The sequence below is a fragment of the Pseudophryne corroboree genome, chromosome 6 (genome assembly GCF_028390025.1).
Source record: "Pseudophryne corroboree isolate aPseCor3 chromosome 6, aPseCor3.hap2, whole genome shotgun sequence".
Lineage (NCBI taxonomy): Eukaryota > Metazoa > Chordata > Amphibia > Anura > Myobatrachidae > Pseudophryne > Pseudophryne corroboree.
In genome coordinates, this window is record NC_086449.1 from 327,008,176 (window position 1) to 327,029,442 (window position 21,267).

Below are 21,267 nucleotides of genomic sequence, written 5' to 3' on the forward strand. Positions count from 1 at the left end.
ATTATACTGCAAAATTGCTGTAATTATACGTCCAAATCACTGGAATTAATTGGCAAAATCACTGTAATTAATAATTACACGTCCAAATCACTGTAATTAATTGGCAAAATCACTGTAATTAATAATTATACGTCCAAATCACTGGAACTATACTGCAAAATCACTGGAATTATACGTCCAAATCACTGGAATTAATTGGCAAAATCACTGTAATTAATAATTATACGTCCAAATCACTGGAATTATACTGCAAAATCACTGGAATTATACGTCCAAATCACTGGAATTAATTGGCAAAATTACTGTAATTAATAATTATACGTCCAAATCACTGGAATTATATTGCAAAATCACTGGAATTATACGTCCAAATCACTGGAATTAATTGCCAAAATCACTGGAATTAATAATTATACGTCCAAATCACTGGAATTAAATGGCAAAATCTCGGTATCGCCTGCCTACTGAAGTGGAATCTAGATGGGATTTGGTACCGGGGACACAATACCTCCATCAATTGTCTAAATCCCACTGCACTAATGGCGAATACCAGACGCACGTCTAACACCAACATAAGTGTCAAGGCCTCAGTTATGAGGGCTTCCATCGTTATGTGAAGCTGAACCACTAGTCATGAACATAGGCCAGGGCCTCAGCCATTCCTTGCCACTCCGTGTCGTAAATGGCATATTGGCAAGTTTACGTTTCTCCTCAGACCATTTAAATATCTTTTTTGGGGTCTTTTTACTGAACTTTGGCTTTTTGGATTTTACATGCCCTCTACTATCACAATGGGCATCGGCCTTGGCAGACGACATTGATGGCATTTCATTGTCTATGTCATGGCTAGTGGCAGCAGCTTCAACACTAGGAGGAAGTGGTTCTTGATCTTTCCTTATTTTATCCTCCAAATGTTTGTTCTTCATTATTTTTCTGGAGTTATATAACACAATATGCGGCACAAGAGAGCGTACCCCTACACCTCACAGGGCAAACCCTGTAAAAATGATTTGGATTAAATATTAATAACCCCTTTATTAGGAGTAAATAATATACAGCACAGGACAGCACCACTGAATTTATATGGCAGCACCACTGGACTGGATTTATACGGAATTATATGGAATTATATGGATTTATATGGAATTATACGTCAGGATAACTGGAATTATATGCCAGTATCATGGGAATTATACGCCAGTATTCCGAGAATTATATGGCAATATCACAGGAATTATATGGCAATGTCACAGGAATTATATACCAGTATCACAGGAATTATGTGGCAGTATCACAGGAATTATACGCCAGTATTCCGAGAATTATATGACAATATCACAGGAATTATAAGGCAATGTCACAGGAATTATACGCCAGTATCACAGGAATTATACGCCAGTATCACAGGAATTATACGCCAGTATTCCGAGAATTATATGACAATATCACAGGAATTATACGGCAATGTCACAGGAATTGAACGCCAGTATCAGGGGAATTATATGGCAGTATCACAGGAATTATACGCTAGTATTCCGAGAATTATATGGCAATGTCACAGGAATTAATAGACAGTATTCCGAGAATTATACGTCAATATCACAGGAATTATACGCCAGTATTTCGAGAATTATACGCAATGTCACAGGAATTATACGCCAGTATTCCCAGAATTATACGGCAATATCACAGGAATTATACGCCAGTATCATGGGAATTATATGGCAATATCACGGGAATTATATGACAGTATCACTGGAATTATACGGCAATATCACGGGCATTATACGGCAGTAACACTGGATATATGGCAGCAGAGGACACCACCACTGTGACTGGTCACTGGACTGATGCTGCACAAGAGACTTCCCCCTGGTCTGATGCAAGCCAACACAGCAAAAATGCAAGGAACTTATACAGCAGCCAGCAGCACTGGGGACATATAGCAGCAGAGGACACCAACACTATGACTGGCTGGACTGATGCAGCATAAGACACTGACTACACTGGACTGGACTGAGCAGCACAAGACAGCACTAGACTCACCACCCCACTTTCCCGCCCCCACACCGACACTGAAGACGGAGACACATCCTCTCACTACACTCTCCGAGACTGGAGTGAAAAAGGCTGCAACGCGCGGCTCCTTATATGGAATCCAAATCCCGCGAGAATCCGACAGCGGGATGATGACGTTTTGCCTCGTTCTGGTTTCCGAGTCAGGCGGGAAATCCCGAGACTGACTCGGAAAAGGAGTCAGGGCGTGAAGTCCGGTAGGGTTCGGTTCTCAGAGAACCGAACCCGCTCATCCCTACTTTATACAGAGAATACTTGGTACAATTGGTCCCCAAAACATCAGAAAGCTTCTCAGGGACTAGTTGCAGGACAGAGAGAGTTAGACAGTTTTGTAAGCTATTACAGATAAGCTATTTATATTTTTTTTTGCATTTAACTTAAAAGTCCATGACACAGGGAGCATGTTATTTTATTGTTTAGTTCTACAAAAAAGTATTTAATGTGCATAGTGGGTTTTATAAAGGAACACTACAACTCAGTGTGTAAACCAATACATGTATTTCTTTTTTCCTGTGGGAGCTGTACAAAATGGCCATGAATTAATGCCCTGTAACTTTTCTTTCCAACAGGTTCTTGACTGGTATTGCTCTTGAAGAAAACAGGTATAGAATATTCTATTTTATGTTCTCCATGGCTCACCAGTTTTTCAGGTTGTGATATGGGTATCCAGATGACAGGTCGACAGTGCTTAAAATCGAAAGGTACAAAAAGTTGACAGGTTCAAATGGTCGACACACTTTTTTTGTATTTTTTTTTCAACTTTTTCATTCTTTACCATCCCAGTAAACTACAATTGGGATTAGTAACCTGTGAGGCACCTTGCCCGAAGCATATGAGGGGATGTGGTACACTAATTGGGGTCACATGTGGTTAAACATATGGATGGCCATTGGTATGTTCTCCATCGACGGTTGCCATCTATGAAGATCATTGATGTTACAGTTTGTATTTATTTTATAATGTATCATTGATGGTTCTTACCATCAACGTTTTATGCATGCGCAGTGAAAATGTTTGGCTCCAGCATCTGGCGCTGCGCTGGCCTTACTGCAGTGCTCTGCCAGAATCAGCACGGAGGACTCCGATGCTGTTAGCCGGGCTCCTGCTCTACCTGCGCTTCTAATCTCATAGGAGACCAGTAGCTGCCTGGCCCTGCCCACTCCATCACATGCCCTCCTCTGAGCCCATTGGTTTATGTAGACAAACAATCAATCAAGTCGGCGGCTCGGTCGATTGACTAGTGGGTGAGTGAGAAGCAGCAGCAGCAGCTGAATCCCTACTCACAGCAGTCTATAGCGGAGGATCATGGAAAATGTAGTTAGACAAGTGCCAGAGAGCTAAGGGTTGTTGCGGACCTGCCTACTGGGATTGTGTCCACAGCCAGCATATCTATCATATCTGTGCAGCAACCCTCCATAAATGTAAAAAAAGAAAAAAGAAAACACCATCGGGCCCATATCTACCATCAATGGTGGGAAACCATCTGGTTCTCCCCTATTGATGGCAAAACAATTCCGCATCGGGCATAGACCATGGATTATTTAGAATCATCGTTGGTCGATGGCCATCCCTAGTTAAACATACAAAATGACAACCAAAAATGCAAAAACCTTGTGTCAACATTTTTTGTGTTGACCATTTCCACATCGACCTTTTCACTGTGTCGACCTTTTGTACCTGCCGACCCTTTCAGGTGTCTACCTTTTCACTGTCGCCCTTTTGACCCTGTTGACCATGTGGGGTAGATCTAGTGACTGTCGACCTAATATTGGTCGACCTAACAATCCACACCTGTGATATGACCTCGGTGATTTGCATTTATTTATTCCTCTTACGTCCTAGTGGATGCTGGGAACTCCGTAAGGACCATGGGGAACAGCGGCTCCGCAGGAGACTGGGCACAAAAAAAAAGCTTTAGGACTACCTGGTGTGCACTGGCTCCTCCCCCTATGACCCTCCTCCAAGCCTCAGTTAGATTTTTGTGCCCGACCGAGCTGGGTGCAATCTAGGGGGCTCTCCTGAGCTTCTTAGGAAAAGTTAGTTTTAGGTTTTTTATTTTCAGTGAGACCTGCTGGCAACAGGCTCACTGCATCGAGGGACTAAGGGGAGAAGAAGCGAACCTGCCTGCTTGCAGCCAGCTTGGGCTTCTTAGGCTACTGGACACCATTAGCTCCAGAGGGACCGAAAACAGGCCCAGCCTCGGAGTCCGGTCCCAGAGCCGCGCCGCCGGCCCCCTTACAGAGCCAGAAGCAAGAAGAAGTCCGGAAAATCGGCGGCAGAAGACATCAGTCTTCACCAAGGTAGCGCACAGCACTGCAGCTGTGCGCCATTGCTCCTCATGCACACCACACGCAACGGTCATTGATGGGTGCAGGGCGCTGGGGGGGGGGGCGCCCTGAGCAGCAATATGAACACCTTGGCTGGCTAAAACACATCACATATAACCCCCAGGGCTATATGGATGTATATTAACCCCTGCCAGATTCCTGAAAAAAGCGGGAGAAAAGTCCGCCGAGAAGGGGGCGGAGCCTATCTCCTCAGCACACTGGCGCCATTTTCCCTCACAGCTCCGCTGGAAGGACGTCTCCCTGACTCTCCCCTGCAGTCCTGCACTACAGAAAAGGGTAAAACAAGAGGGGGGGGCACTAATTAGGCGCAGTATAATATAAACAGCAGCTATAAGGGGAAAAACACTCTGTATAGTGTTATCCCAACATATATATAGCGCTCTGGTGTGTGCTGGCATACTCTCCCTCTGTCTCCCCAAAGGGCTAGTGGGGTCCTGTCCTCTATCAGAGCATTCCCTGTGTGTGTGCTGTGTGTCGGTACGACTGTGTCGACATGTATGAGGAGGAAAATGATGTGGAGGCGGAGCAATTGCCTATAATGGAGATGTCACCCCCTAGGGAGTCGACACCTGAGTGGATGGGCTTATGGAAGGATTTACGTGAAAGTGTCAGCTCTTTACAAAAGACGGTTGATGACATGAGACAGCCGGCTACTCAGCTTGTGCCTGTCCAGGCGTCTCAAAGACCATCAGGGGCTCTAAAACGCCCGCTACCTCAGATGGCAGATACAGACGCCGACACGGATACTGACTCCAGTGTCGACGATGAAGAGACGAATGTGACTTCCAGTAGGGCCACACGTTACATGATTGAGGCAATGAAAAATGTTTTACACATTTCTGATAGTACAAGTACCACTAAAAAGGGTATTATGTTTGGTGAGAAAAAACTACCTGTAGTTTTTCCTGCATCTGAGGAATTAAATGAAGTGTGTGATGAAGCGTGGGTTTCTCCCGATAAAAAACTGATAATTCCTAAAAGGTTATTGGCATCATACCCCTTCCCGCCAGAGGATAGGGCACGTTGGGAAACACCCCCTAGGGTGGATAAAGCGCTCACACGCTTGTCTAAACAGGTGGCACTGCCGTCTCCTGATACGGCCGCCCTTAAGGAACCTGCTGACAGAAAGCAGGAGAATATCCTAAAATGTATATACACTCACACGGGTGTTATACTGCGACCAGCAATCGCCTCAGCCTGGATGTGCAGTGCTGGGGTGGCTTGGTCGGATTCCCTGACTGAAAATATTGATACCCTGGATAGGGACAGTATATTACTGACTATAGAGCATTTAAAAGATGCATTTTTATATATGCGTGATGCACAGAGGGATATTTGCCGACTGGCATCAAGAGTAAGTGCGCTGTCCATATCTGCCAGAAGAGGGTTATGGACGCGGCAGTGGTCAGGTGATGCTGATTCCAAAAGGCATATGGAAGTATTGCCTTATAAAGGGGAGGAGTTATTTGGGGTAGGTCTATCGGACCTAGTGTCCACGGCAACTGCTGGAAAATCCACGTTTTTACCCCAGGTAGCCTCTCAACATAAGAAGACGCCGTATTATCAGGCGCAGTCCTTTCGGCCCCATAAGGGCAAGCGGGCAAAAGGCTCCTCATTTCTGCCCCGTGGCAGAGGGAGAGGAAAAAGGCTGCAGCAAACAGCCAGTTCCCAGGAACAGAAGCCCTCTCCCGCTTCTGCCAAGTCCTCAGCATGATGCTGGGGCTCTACAAGCGGACTCAGGCACGGTGGGGGCCCGTCTCAAGAATTTCAGCGCGCAGTGGGCTCACTCACTAGTGGACCCCTGGATCCTTCAGGTGGTATCTCAGGGGTACAAATTGGAATTCGAGACGTCTCCCCCCCCGCCGTTTCCTAAAGTCTGCCTTACCGACGTCTCCCTCCGACAGGGAGGCGGTATTGGAAGCCATTCACAAGCTGTATTCTCAGCAGGTGATAATCAAGGTACCCCTCCTGCAACAGGGAAAGGGGTATTATTCCACGCTGTTTGTGGTACCGAAGCCGGATGGCTCGGTGAGACCTATTTTAAATCTAAAATCTTTGAACACTTACATACAGAGGTTCAAATTCAAGATGGAGTCACTCAGAGCGGTGATCGCGAACCTGCAAGAAGGGGATTATATGGTGTCTCTGGACATCAAGGATGCTTACCTCCATGTCCCAATTTACCCTTCTCACCAAGGGTACCTCAGGTTTGTGGTACAGAACTGCCACTATCAGTTTCAGACGCTGCCGTTTGGATTGTCCACGGCGCCCCGGGTCTTTACCAAAGTAATGGCCGAAATGATGATACTCCTTCGAAGGAAAGGAGTTTTAATTATCCCTTACTTGGACGATCTCCTGATAAGGGCAAGATCCGAGGAACAGTTGGTAGTCGGAGTAGCACTATCTCAAGTAGTGCTGCGGCAGCACGGTTGGATTCTCAATATCCCAAAATCGCAGCTGATCCCGACGACACGTCTTCTATTCCTAGGGATGATCCTGGACACAGTCCAGAAAAAGGTGTTTCTCCCGGAAGAGAAAGCCAGAGAGTTATCCGAGCTAGTCAGAAACCTCCTAAAACCAGGCCAAGTATCAGTGCATCAATGCACAAGGGTCCTGGGAAAAATGGTGGCTTCCTACGAAGCAATCCCATTCGGCAGATTCCACGCAAGAACATTCCAGTGGGACCTGCTGGACAAATGGTCCGGATCGCATCTTCAGATGCATCGGCGGATAACCCTGTCCCCAAGGACAAGGGTGTCTCTCCTGTGGTGGTTGCAGAGTGCTCATCTTCTAGAGGGCCGCAGATTCGGCATTCAGGACTGGGTCCTGGTGACCACAGATGCCAGCCTGCGAGGCTGGGGAGCAGTCACACAGGGAAGAAACTTCCAGGGCTTGTGGTCAAGCCTGGAGACATCACTTCACATAAATATCCTGGAGTTAAGAGCCATTTACAATGCTCTGAGCCAAGCAAGACCTCTGCTTCAAGGTCAGCCGGTGCTGATCCAGTCGGACAACATCACGGCAGTCGCCCACGTAAACAGACAGGGCGGCACAAGAAGCAGGAGGGCAATGGCAGAAGCTGCAAGGATTCTTCGCTGGGCGGAAAATCATGTGATAGCACTATCAGCAGTGTTCATTCCGGGAGTGGACAACTGGGAAGCAGACTTCCTCAGCAGTCACGACCTCCACCCGGGAGAGTGGGGACTTCACCCGGAAGTCTTCCACATGATTGTGAACCGTTGGGAAAAACCAAAGGTGGACATGATGGCGTCCCGCCTCAACAAAAAACTGGACAGGTATTGCGCCAGGTCAAGGGACCCTCAAGCAATAGCGGTGGACGCTCTGGTAACACCGTGGGTGTACAAGTCAGTGTATGTGTTCCCTCCTCTGCCTCTCATACCCAAGGTGCTGAGGATTATACGGCGGGGAGGAGTAAGAACTATTCTCGTGGCTCTGGATTGGCCAAGAAGGACTTGGTACCCGGAACTTCAAGAAATGCTCACAGAGGACCCGTGGCCTCTACCTCTGAGAAGGGACCTGCTCCAGCAGGGACCCTGTCTGTTCCAAGACTTACCGCGGCTGCGTTTGACGGCATGGCGGTTGAACGCCGGATCCTAAAGGAAAAAGGCATTCCAGACGAAGTCATCCCTACTTTGATAAAAGCCAGAAAGGATGTAACCGCAAAGCATTATCACCGCATCTGGCGGAAATATGTTGCGTGGTGCGAGGCCAAAAAGGCCCCGACGGAGGAATTTCAACTGGGTCGATTCCTGCATTTCCTGCAAGCAGGAGTGTATATGGGCCTAAAATTAGGATCCATTAAGGTCCAGATTTCGGCCCTGTCGATTTTCTTTCAGAGAGAACTGGCTTCAGTGCCTGAAGTCCAGACGTTTGTTAAGGGAGTGCTACATATACAGCCTCCTTTTGTGCCTCCAGTGGCACCCTGGGATCTGAATGTTGTTTTGGGTTTCCTAAAATCACATTGGTTTGAACCACTCAACACTGTGGACTTAAAATATCTCACATGGAAAGTGGTCATGCTGTTGGCCCTGGCTTCAGCCAGGCGTGTGTCAGAATTGGCGGCTTTATCCTGTAAAAGCCCTTACCTGATTTTTCATACGGACAGGGCAGAATTGAGGACTCGTCCTCAATTTCTCCCAAAGGTGGTTTCAGCGTTTCATCTGAACCAGCCTATTGTGGTACCTGCGGCTACTAAGGACTTGGAGGACTCCAAGTTGCTGGACGTTGTCAGGGCCCTGAAAATATATGTTTCCAGGACGGCTGGAGTCAGAAAATCTGACTCGCTATTTATCCTGTACGCACCCAACAAGCTGGGTGCTCCTGCTTCTAAGCAGACTATTGCTCGCTGGATTTGTAGTACAATTCAGCTTGCGCATTCTGTGGCAGGCCTACCACAGCCAAAATCTGTAAAAGCCCACTCCACAAGGAAGGTGGGCTCATCTTGGGCGGCTGCCCGAGGGGTCTCGGCTTTACAACTTTGCCGAGCTGCTACTTGGTCAGGGTCAAATACTTTTGTGAAATTTTACAAATTTGACACTCTGGCTGAGGAGGACCTGGAGTTTTCTCACTCGGTGCTGCAGAGTCATCCGCACTCTCCCGCCCGTTTGGGAGCTTTGGTATAATCCCCATGGTCCTTACGGAGTTCCCAGCATCCACTAGGACGTCAGAGAAAATAAGAATTTACTTACCGATAATTCTATTTCTCGTAGTCCGTAGTGGATGCTGGGCGCCCATCCCAAGTGTGGATTATCTGCAATACTTGTACACAGTTATTGTTAGCAAATCGGGTTATTGTTGTTGTGAGCCATCTATCCAGAGGCTCCTCTGTTATCATGCTGTTAACTGGGTTCATATCACAAGTTGTACGGTGTGATTGGTGTGGCTGGTATGAGTCTTACCCGGGATTCAAAATCCTTCCTTATTGTGTACGCTCGTCCGGGCACAGTATCCTAACTGAGGCTTGGAGGAGGGTCATAGGGGGAGGAGCCAGTGCACACCAGGTAGTCCTAAAGCTTTTTTTTGTGTGCCCAGTCTCCTGCGGAGCCGCTGTTCCCCATGGTCCTTACGGAGTTCCCAGCATCGACTACGGACTACGAGAAATAGAATTATCGGTAAGTAAATTCTTATTTTTTTTAAAGTCGTTTAACACTTGCAAATTAAATGCTTTTTAACTAGTGGAAAGCAAGGTACAAAGTTTTCTCCTGTAGATGTGATCCATATAACGTTATGTTTATTGCTTATATCCCACCTGTTTTCATGCATAGAAATACTGGAAACCACACCTGGGCGGTAGGGGGATAATAGTTTGGTATATCTTGTTAACATTCACCATGGTTACAGGTCAACATGTTCATCATGTAGAAATGTTTAATCATCTCGACACTGATGAAATGTGTTATGTCTTGAGCCTAACCCTAATGTCAACATGTCATGTCTACATTTTGCAAAGGTTAATATGTTAGATGACAGTGTAAAAAAGGGGACATGGTCTTGTAGGAAAGGTGTCACCCCGCTCTTAATAGCCTCCCCCCTCTAAGTTTTTTTTCTAGGGTACAGCAGGCAGCCCCAGGGGAATACATAGCTGTCCCTAGAAGTAAGCAGCAGGGTTGAAGGGGGTTCTAGGGGGTTAATGAGTCTGTGCAGCCCTGAGTTAAACTCCCTGCCGGCTAGCAACAGCCCAAGAGCAGGAAAGATGACTACTACCTGATTGGTGGCTGGGATCGCAAGGCAGAAGTCCCCAGGCGCCAATCATTGTATGTAGTTTGGCCGCCATCTAGGCTTACCACAGGCAGTGTCAGGATGGAGATAATCCCCTTACCGGCTGCTCCACTTCCTCCCTCCCCACAGCCCTTCTCCACCTGCCTTCAGGCCCCCATCTACCCCCCCCCCCCCCCAGCCCCCACCACCACCACCACCACACACACACACACACCTGTTCTCAGCTTCGGCTTCTACAGTGTGTGACCAGCCCTGCGCACTTCTCACCACACCTATGTTCCACCTATGGGCTGCTAAAAACTATACACCATATTCAAGAAGTGGTCTCAGTAGTGCCTACCTCCCAACAATTCTGTACCTTTCACCTATAAATTCTGCATTATGACAGGATAGAAGCCACCCTCCTATGGCTCATTCTCTAGTGACCATGGTAAATCCCGCATAACAGCATGACCTATTTATATTATGTGATGGACAGGTGATGATTTTTATGCAAAATAATTGCTTCATCTAGTGGTCAAATGTGTAATTTTAACCTACAAATAGTTTTGTGAGCAAAATCGTTAAGCCAGTTTCTCAAACTCCGCCATTACAGTCCAGGTTTTAAAAGAATCCATGTCTGGGTCTACTTAGTTAAATCAAATTGATTGAGGTACTAATTAAGTTACCTGTGCTCAAGCCTGCATATCCTTAAAACCTGGACTGTAATGGCAGCGTTTGGGAAACTACCTTCAGTGGTTTACAAAATGGAGTATAATTGTTTAAGACCTGCATATAAATGTATATTCTACATATAAGATGAACTCAAGCATGCACAAGTCAAATCTTAAGAAGCCATTGGTTGTAAAATAATCTGTTTTACTTTAACCCAATGTTTCCATTCCATTTTTTACTGACTTCTTTAATCTTTTGTCTTTTAACTCCAATTCCCATGTCATATATAAATATATCTACTGTAAAATACAAATATATTCCAGTATGAAAATGACTATTATATTTGCATTATAAAAAAGTCAGAAACATTCAGCATACGCCTCATTTCTTCATGGCGAGGGTTGAACAGTGAGTAACTCCATCTAACGTGAATTTATCTTGCCTCACATCCTCCTCATCTCAGCTAGCAAGGCCATGGGGAAAAAATAAAATCGCACTCTGATAGAAAATAGACCGGAAACAGCAGCTTTACTGAAAGACTACATAACTTCTTGAAAACTCATAACCAAAAAGAAAAAAGAACAGCTAGGACAGATATTTTTATTATTGTTCACTATTCTTTTTGGATAGTAGAACCATGGGTCTTAAATGCCAGGGACCGATGCATTTTGGGAGCACGCACCCCTGGCAGAGCAAAAATTCTTCACATGTATTAGGTAACAATAGAAAGTAGTTTAAATTAATATAGTGCTCTCTCATTGCCTCTCTCATTGCCTACGTCTGGGGTGGTTAGACAGATCCATAGTTCTTTAAAACTATACTCATTTTTAGAAATAGAATCAGTCAATGTCCCCTTCTCTTGGTTGTAAGCACCATGCAGAAGAACTGAAGAAGCATCCCAGAGCTGTCTCTGATTAAATTTGGAGGTCCCAGCCACGGGGCTCCACAGTTTAGCTACTTGCTGTGAGGTTGGGTAAAAATTGTGTTTTGTTTGTATTTACTTTTTTAAATGTCCAGTGAAAGCCATATCTTAATTCCTGTATAGCAACACTGACAGTTTCTTTGGTATCATGTCTCATAGATGGTATAAATATCTGTGTAATTCATGCTACCATGAAAATGACTCTGATGTAAATACTGACATTTGTTTTCTTCCAGTTCTCAATTGGCACACAAAGCAGTGGTAGGATTTTACAAGGACCTGTACATTTTTCCTCCCGATACAGGTAAGATGTCTCACAGTATTAAATCAGTAGCAAACTGCTCCTGTCCTCTCACAAATCGCTTATGGGTCAGTCCATCTCAAGTGGTCTAAGTTTTAATTTCCTGGGTGATTGACTATAATTTTCTTTTGTCGGGTATCACCTCTATGTACTAAAGGATCAAAACCACAATATCTTTCTTTTACTTAATTCCTTTTAGAAATGGCAGGCATCTTTACACCATGGTGAAGTGCAATTTTCATTTGTAGGTGTTTGTGCAAATGCAAATACACTGCTCAAAAAAATAAAGGGAACACTAAAATAACACATCCTAGATCTGAATGAATGAAATATTCTTATTAAATACTTTGTTCTTTACATAGTTGAATGTGCTGACAACAAAATCACACAAAAATTATCAATGGAAATCAAATTTATTAACCCATGGAGGTCTAGATTTGGCGTCACCCTCAAAATGAAACTGGAAAAACACACTACAGGCTGATCTAACTTTGATGTAATGTCCTTAAAACAAGTAAAAATGAGGCTCAGTAGAGTGTGTGGCCTCCACGTGCCTGTATGACCTCCCTACAACCCACACAAGTGGCTCAGGTAGTGCAGCTCATCCAGGATGGCACATCAATGCGAGCTGTGGCAAGAAGGTTTGCTGTGTCTGTCAGCGTAGTGTCCAGAGCATGGAGGCGCTACCAGGAGACAGGCCAGTACATCAGGAGACGTGGAGGAGGCCGTAGGAGGGCAACAACCCTGCAGCAGGACCGCTACCTCTGCCTTTGTGCAAGGAGGAACAGGAGGAGCACTGCCAGAGCCCTGCAAAATGACCTCCAGCAAGCCACAAATGTGCATGTGTCTACTCAAACGATCAGAAACAGACTCCATGAGGGTGGTATGAGGGCCCGACGCCCACAGGTGGGAGTTGTGCTTACAGCCCAACACCGTGCAGGACGTTTGGCATTTGCCAGAGAACACCAAGATTGGCAAATTCGCCACTGGCACCCTGTGCTCTTCACAGATGAAAGCAGGTTCTCACTGAGCACATGTGACAGACGTGACAGAGTCTGGAGACACCAAGGAGAACGTTCTGCTGCCTGCAACATCCTCCAGCATGACCGGTTTGGCAGTGGGTCAGTAATGGTGTGGGGTGGCATTTCTTTGGGGGGCCGCACAGCCCTCCATGTGCTCGCCAGAGGTAGCCTGACTGCCATTAGGTACCGAGATGAGATCCTCAGACCTGAATCCAATTGAGCACATCTGGGACATCATGTCTCGCTCCATTCACCAATGCCACGTTGCACCACAGACTGTCCAGGAGTTGGAGGGTGCTTTAGTCCAGGTCTGGGAGGAGATCCCTCAGGAGACCATCCGCCACCTCATCAGGAGCATGCCCTGGCGTTGTAGGGAGGTCATACAGGCACGAGGAGGCCACAGACACTACTGAGCCTCATTTTGACTTGTTTTAAGGACATTACATCAAAGTTGGATCAGCCTGTAGTGTGTTTTTCCACTTTAATTTTGAGTGTGACTCCAAATCCAGACCTCCCATGGGTTAATAAATTTGATTTCCATTGATAATTTTTGTGTGATTTTGTTGTCCGCACATTCAACTATGTAAAGAACAAAGTATTTAATAAGAATATTTCATTCATTCAGATCTAGGATGTGTTATTTTAGTGTTCCCTTTATTTTTTTGAGCAGTGTATCTCAGAAGTGGAAGGTGCTAGAGCCTTGGGACAGAAATCATTGTTCTCAGCAAAGTCTGGGCTACATTTTAGTCACACATTACATCTCATTATTTAGTAACTGAAAAAGGGGGTTCGATCACAACAAAATATTTGTGAAATTATGACTTTTCAGGGTGCCGCTATCTTAGTGTTTTAACAAATGTCAACTATACAATAGACTGAACGTTATTAGTTCGTAACACACTTTTTGTTTGGCTGCTTCACTTGCCAAAAACCCACCAGCAAGGTTTCAACAATGGTACATACAGAAAAGATATTAAGAGTGCGCTCCAGCGAGTAAAGAAGTATCTATCTCAGTTATTGTTATCAATGATGACAGTAATAGTCCATATTTCTGTATCTTACTGATAATTCATCATGTGTATGGCAAAGTTAATATTCCAGAGTTCAATAATGATGGAATTCACAAAGTATTCTTTATAGGCAGGGTCAGGTCTATGATGTGGTGATTCGTGAAATCAAAGCCTTGTACCAGATACACCCAAAAAAGGTAATGCCACCAGTTAAGCTCTTGTAAAAACTTTGTACATTTATTATAAAAGCTCCCATTAAAATAGGCTGCTTACATACACTGTTTTTTGAGATGTGTTCTTTCTAAACTGTGATGAGAGTTGGTCACCCCCTGTCTCACCCTACAAGTAAGGTGTGAGCTTGTAACAGGAGTGGTTTACAGTACTGAGAACCAGTGGCGTAAGTTCGTCCCAGTTGCCCGGAGGCAAGATAAATAATGGTCCCCCCCCCGTACTTAGATAAATATATGCATGTAAGTGTGTGCATTTTATATATATATATATATATATATATATATATATATATATATCAGGGACGTGCAGTCAGGGGAGGCTGTGCCTCCCCTGTGATTAACTATTAAAATAACAAAAAGAAGATACTTATGACACATGTTCTGTGTCATAAGTATGTTCTTTATGTTATTCTAATAATTTTAGGGCTTTAAATAGGTTTGGGAGGCACTGATAGCAGTGCCTCCCGTAGATAATGGAAACAGGGATCGAGCGGGGGGTGGGGCCAAGAAGTGGGCTGTAAAAGCCCATTGAAGAGCATAGGCAAAGCGGCACCTATAGAAGTGCCTCGTGACATCACTGTCAGCAAGGCAGAAATGATTGGACAGCGGATCCAGTGCTGGATCCGCTGGTCCAATCATCCATACGAGGCGGCGGGACAGTAAGCTGCTCCCCTCCCTTCATCCCCCCGTAGTCCGTCACCTGCTGCTGCCTGCTGGCGATCATGTCAGGGACCCTGTGTAGAAGACAGCGGCGGCAGCGCTCCTGGAGCCGGCGTCTGTAGTGTAAGGCAAGTGGTGAAAGTTGAGCAGCGGCGGCTGGCGCTCTCCTCCTCCAGCCTCAGCAGCAGGTGTCTGTCTGTGTGTGCAGCGGAGCCACGTCCGGAGTGCAGGGACAGCGAGAGGCGCCTGTGGTGAGTACAGCACATACATCCCTCCCTCCTCCCCCTCCCTCTCTCTTTCTCTCTTTCTCTCTCTCTCTCTCTCTCTCTCTCTCTCCTGTGCATTGATGTATATAAGCATAAGTTTCAGTTTTTGCAGGTACCGGCCCTAATGGATTCTACTGGACAAGTGGACGTGATCGGCGTGGGATGTAGGTAAGTAATCTCTCTCTCATTTTTACAGGTACCCCTATTGGATTCTACTGGACAAGTGGACGTGACCGGCGTGGGATGTAGGTAAGTATGTGTGAGTGTGTGTGTTTTTAAAAAACCTTTACTTTCACGGTGTGTGTGTTGTGTTTTTATTTGGGTATTTTTGTTGTTGTAAAACTACAGGTACCAGCAGGCCCGTTATTTCCTCGCACGCTGGTACTTGAGGTTCCCCAAGTACCAGCAAGCGGGGGAGGCTTGCTGGGCCTTGTAGTTCCACAACAAAAAACAATACTCTTTTGTTTTACACACATGGCTATCAGCCCGGCACCCACCGCCCAGGGGTGCTGGGGACAGCCTCGGGCTTCACCCCTGGCCCTTGGGTGCCTGGAGGGGGGGGAACCCTTGATTTAAGGGGTCCCCACTCCTCCAGGGAACCCCAGCCAGGGGTGACTAGTTGGGGGGGTAATGCCACGGCCGCAGGGACCTACATAAAAGTGTCCCCCGGCTGTGGCATTATGTCCCTGGCTAGTGGAGCCCGGTGCTGGTTTTAAAAATACGGGGGACCCCTACATCTTTTGTCCCCCGTATTTTTGGAACCAGGACCGGACTAAGAGCCTGGTGCTGGTTGTCTAAATACGGGGAACCCCTGTCAATTTTTTTCCTGGTATTTAAACTCCTAAGTATAACCAGCCTCTGGTTATACTTAGGAGGGGGGACCTCACGCATTTTTTTAATTTTTTTTTTAACCCATTCAGACCCTTTTCCATTAAGTTAATGGAAGCCCTGGACAACAAAATTGCATTCATGTCCTCCTCCCACTCCCTTCCCAGTCCCAAACACTAATTTTTTTAAATTTTTTTTTCTATACAAATGTACAATATATCACAAGTATGATGAGCAGGCAGGTAGCAGGCATTGGCGGCATTGGACTGAGATGCAAATTTGTGGCGTAGGGCTGGGTCAGTTGATGGTGGGTGAGTTTGTAAGCCATTGGCGGTGGCAGCAAGCAGCGGCTCAGGGCAAGTAGCGGGCATTGGCTCGGCGGCGGTAGGGGCCATCGGCAGGATTCGGCGGACATTATGGCTATAGTGCCTCACCAGCCACTGACCTCACCGCACGCCACTAATATATATATATATACAAAAAAAATGTATATACTGTATATATACATTTCATCGTCTTCTGTTTTAAATCACACACATCTTAGCAGTCATATCCAGGATTAGAACCCATGACCTGTTACTCTGACAGCAGACACTTTACTGATGGAGCTATTTGCTCCTGTATAGGAAGCCTGAGAATTCTAACTATATGAAGTAACTTGTAAATGTCAGAGAAGTAACTTCATATGGTTAGAATTCTCATATTTCCTGTACAGGAGCAAATAGCTTCATCAGTAAGGCGTCTGCTTCCAGTGTAATAGGTTGTGGGTTCTAATCCTGGGTATGACACTTTTTAAAATTTGTATTTACAGTATAATAAAAAGGGTGTGATTTGTAAGGTTCAAGAACCAGTGAGGAAGTCGGCCACTGAAAAGATAGTGGCAGCTATCAATTAATTTATTTCAATGGTGTCACAGAATGGGAAGAGAGGTGCCCCCCTTCAGAGCAGGAGCCCGGCGGCAGATGACTCCGTTGCCTCCCAGAGTTACGCCTCTGAAGGGAGCACACATTCCATTCACTCAAAGTGTTTAATCTTTGTAGACTTCCTCAGGGGTGTAACTTCATTAAAAAGAAGAATGGGTGTATCTTACATATACGGTAAATTGTTGTCATAGGTACAATTAAAAAATATATATTTTATCCTATTTATACTACACGCCAGTAAAGTAACTGTAAGTACATACCAAGAGTACATACTAATAGTGGATAATATGATACAGGCTTCCAACTTTAACAAACCACCATATGGTTGAAACCAGTTCTGAAACAGTATACACCATTAGTGTGTCCCATAGAGGATACTTAATAGTCATAAATAGCCATATTACATTCCAGTCTACACAATGCAAATGTGCTTCTATAATTTATAAAATATAATAATAATAATCTTCATTTATAATAAAGATTATAAAGTACAGATTATAAAATATGAGCCAATATGAACTTTTCAAAATAATAGTGATCTTTCATAAAATAGGCAGTACAATAGACCAGCAGCAGCAGCAGCATGAGGTGCAGGCTCCTAGAGCTGCTTTTTATCTATCTCAATGTGTGACAGAATTTTCTCTGAAGTGTATAATTGGTTCTCAAATTAGTCCATAGAATAATGCAGAAATGTACACCTGGCGCTGTCACCTACAGAGTGAGGGCAGCTAATCTTAGGGGACTTGATCCCAAGTTTCCCCAAAAAGATAAAAAACTAACCAAACAATAAGACAGCGCTTCTCACTTTGTACAAAAGTATTTTTTACTTCATATGTATAATTATCACAATTAAGCACCGGCCAGTGCTAAAATACTAAAACATACAAGATAAAAAATGTGTTTTAACACATATAAATACTATATTCCACGCAAAGACAAGGTACAATGAATACTGCAATTCCCATATGACTTTAATTAAAAAGGCCCATGGGAATATAAGGTACATGCAAGTTTTAAACTACTGGCACATAGTAAACTTAAACCAGCCGATCTTAGTTAACTAATGAACCCAAAAAGTGCAGTGCAAGGTGTTAATTCAGCAACCAGCATGTAATTAGTAAGTCAGTCCACATGCAGATATATCACGATGTTAATCAAGCAGATGTCACTGATTAAAGTTCATCCATATTAGTGCTTATAACGTTGTTAATATAGCTGATAAATTGCTAGTATAGAAGCATATATATGTGTTAATCAAGCAGATGTCACTGATTAAAATCCATCCATATTAGTGCTTATAACGTTGTTAATATAGCTGATAAATTGCTAGTGTAGAAGCATATATATGAGAAAGGCAGTAATTTAAACACTGCAGTCCAAAGTCCACCTAAGGTACATATGCTATGTACCTAAGATTGATACCTCTCCTTAGTTGATGTAGGGCATAGCAGCCTGATTTATGGAGACTGGTGAACAATTGAGGACCTGCGCAGTGCTCCCTTTTAGGAAAAAGCCTCTCTCCAATGTAGCAGCAGCGGCCAAATTAGCTGTGAGTAGCAGAATGTAGTATTCCAACGGCCAATGAGTAAACAAACGCGTTTCTCCGCCTACCCTCCGGCGTCAGCGGCTACACACTGAAGAATCTGCTTGATTAACATCGTGATATATCTGCATGTGGACTGACTTACTAATTACATGCTGGTTGCTGAATTAACACCTTGCACTGCACTTTTTGGGTTCATTAGTTAACTAAGATCGGCTGGTTTAAGTTTACTATGTGCCAGTAGTTTAAAACTTGCATGTACCTTATATTCCCATGGGCCTTTTTAATTAAAGTCATATGGGAATTGCAGTATTCATTGTACCTTGTCTTTGTGTGGAATATAGTATTTATATGTGTTAAAACACATTTTTTATCTTGTATGTTTTAGTATTTTAGCACTGGCCGGTGCTTAATTGTGATAGTCCATAGAATATATGTGAAAGCCTTATTTAAAATACATGTGGCTAGCTGGATTCATCAAACTAAAGGGACAGCTTAGGATTCACTAGGGGATTTACATGATAAAGATGGTAAAAAATAGGATTTTAATTACCTACCGGTAAATCCTTTTCTGGTAGTCCGTAGAGGATACTAGGGTCCACATTAGTACCATGGGGTATAGACAGGTCCACTAGGAGCCTTGGGTGCTTTAAGAAATTAATAGTGTACACTGGCTCATCCCTCTATGCCCCTCCCACCAGACTCAGTCTAGAAACTGTGCCCGAGGAGACAGACATACCGTGAGAGAAGGATAGGTAAGGATAGTGGTGAGATTCCAAACCAGCACACACAACAAGAGGAAAATAGGATTTTAATTACCTACCGGTAAATCCTTTCTCGCAGTCTGTAGAGGATACTGGGCGCCCGCCCGGTGCTTCGTTTCTGCACTGTTACTTGGTTAAGTAATGTTGGTTCAGCTGTTGCTGCTCCTGTTTCATGTTTGGTTAGCATGGCTTTCTCTTACGTCCTAGAGGATACTGGGGTCCACATTAGTACCGTAGGGATGTACCAAAGCTCCCAAACCGGATGGGAGAGTGCTGAGGGTCCTGCAGAACTGATTGACCAAACTGAAGGTCCTCAGAGGCCAAAGTATCGAACTTGTAGAACTTAGCAAACGTGTTTGAACCAGACCAAGTAGCCGCTCGGCAGAGCTGTTAGGCCGAGACACCCCGGGCAGCCGCCCAGGAAGAACCCACCGACCTTGTAGAGTGGGCCTGTACAGATCTTGGAACCGGCAGGCCTGCCGTAGAATAAGCATGCTGGGTAGTAAGCTTGATCCAGCGAGCAATAGACTGCTTGGAAGCAGGACACCCAATTTTATTGGGATCATGGAGTACAAACAGCAAGTCCGATTTTCTGTGACGAGCTGTCCGTTTGACACAGATTTTCAAAGCCCGCATAACATCGTGGGACTTTGAAGTGGAAGAGGTGTCAGTAAGCACTGTACCCACAATAGGCTGGTTGATATGAAACGCAGACACCACCTTTGGAAGAAATTGCTGACGAGTTCCGAGTTCAGCTGTATCTTCATGAAAAATCAAATAGAGACAACGCCCCCAATTCCGACACGTCTTGCCAAAGCCAAGGCCAGCAATGTAACGGTCTTCCATGTAAGAAACTTTACATCAACCTCCTGTAAAGGCTCAAACCATTCAGATTGTAGAAACCGCAACACCACGTTGAGATCCCAAGGTGCCGTAGGAGGCACAAAGGGCGGCTGGATGTACAGAACCCCTTTCAAGAACGTCTGAACCTCAGGGAGAGACGCCAACTGTCTTTGGAAGAAAAAGGAGAAGGCCAAGATCTGGACCTTTAAGGAACCCAGGCGTAGGCCCACATCCACTCCTGACTGCAGAAAAAGCAGAAAACGACCCAGCTGAAATTCCACCATGGAGAAAATTTTCATGTTTTCACACCAAGACACATACGTCCTCCAAATCCGGTGGTAATGTTTAGACGTTACCCCTTTTCTGGCTTGGATCAGGGTAGGAATTACCCTGTCCGGAATGCCTGTCCTGGCTAAAATTTGACGCTCAACCGCCATGCCGTCAAACGTAGCCGTGGTAAGTCTTGATAGATGAACGGCCCCTGTTGCAGAAGATCCTCTCGAAGAGGTAGAGGCCATGGATCTTCCAGCAGCATGTCCAGGAGATCTGCGTACCAAGCCCTTCTTGGCCAATCTGGAGCAATGAGAATTGCTTGAACCTTTTCTCTTTTTATTCTTTTGAGAATTCTTGGGATCAGTGGAAGTGGTGGAAACACATACACCATCTGGTAAACCCATGGAGTCACCAGAGCGTCCACCGCCACTGCCTGTGGGTCTCTCAACCTGGAACAATACCGCCTGAGTTTCTTGTTGAGACGAGAGGCTATCATGTCGATTTGTGGAATTCCCCACCAACGTGTCACGCACCCGAACACCTTCAGGTGAAGGCCCCACTCTCCTGGGTGGAGGTTGTGTCTGCTGAGGAAGTTTTCTTTCCAGTTGTCTACTCCCAGAATGAAGACCGCCGACAACGCCACAGCATGTCTTTCTGCCCAGAGTAGAATCCGTGTTACCTCTGACATTGCTGCTCTGCTCTTCGTTCCGCCCTGTCGGTTTATGTACGTTACTGCCATCACATTGTCCGACTGAACCTGGTTTGCCTGATCTTGAAGAAGATGGGCTGCCTGCAGAATGGCGTAGTATATGGCCCTTAGTTCCAGAATGTTGATTGGAAGAATGGTTTCCTGATTTTACCATTT

At 45.1% G+C, this 21,267-nt stretch overlaps 1 protein-coding gene across 5 annotated transcripts in view; it reads left to right on the forward strand.

The window, feature by feature from the left end:
• Positions 1–21,267, forward strand: part of SNX22 (sorting nexin 22) — a 121,628-nt gene that overhangs the window by 85,148 nt on the left and 15,213 nt on the right. For all 5 annotated transcript variants that reach the window (XM_063926342.1, XM_063926345.1, XM_063926346.1 and 2 more), the window contains exons 5-6: positions 2,646–2,678; positions 11,976–12,043. In XM_063926342.1, the coding sequence (XP_063782412.1) occupies positions 2,646–2,678; positions 11,976–12,043 (101 nt within the window). The remainder of the gene's footprint in view (positions 1–2,645; positions 2,679–11,975; positions 12,044–21,267) is intronic.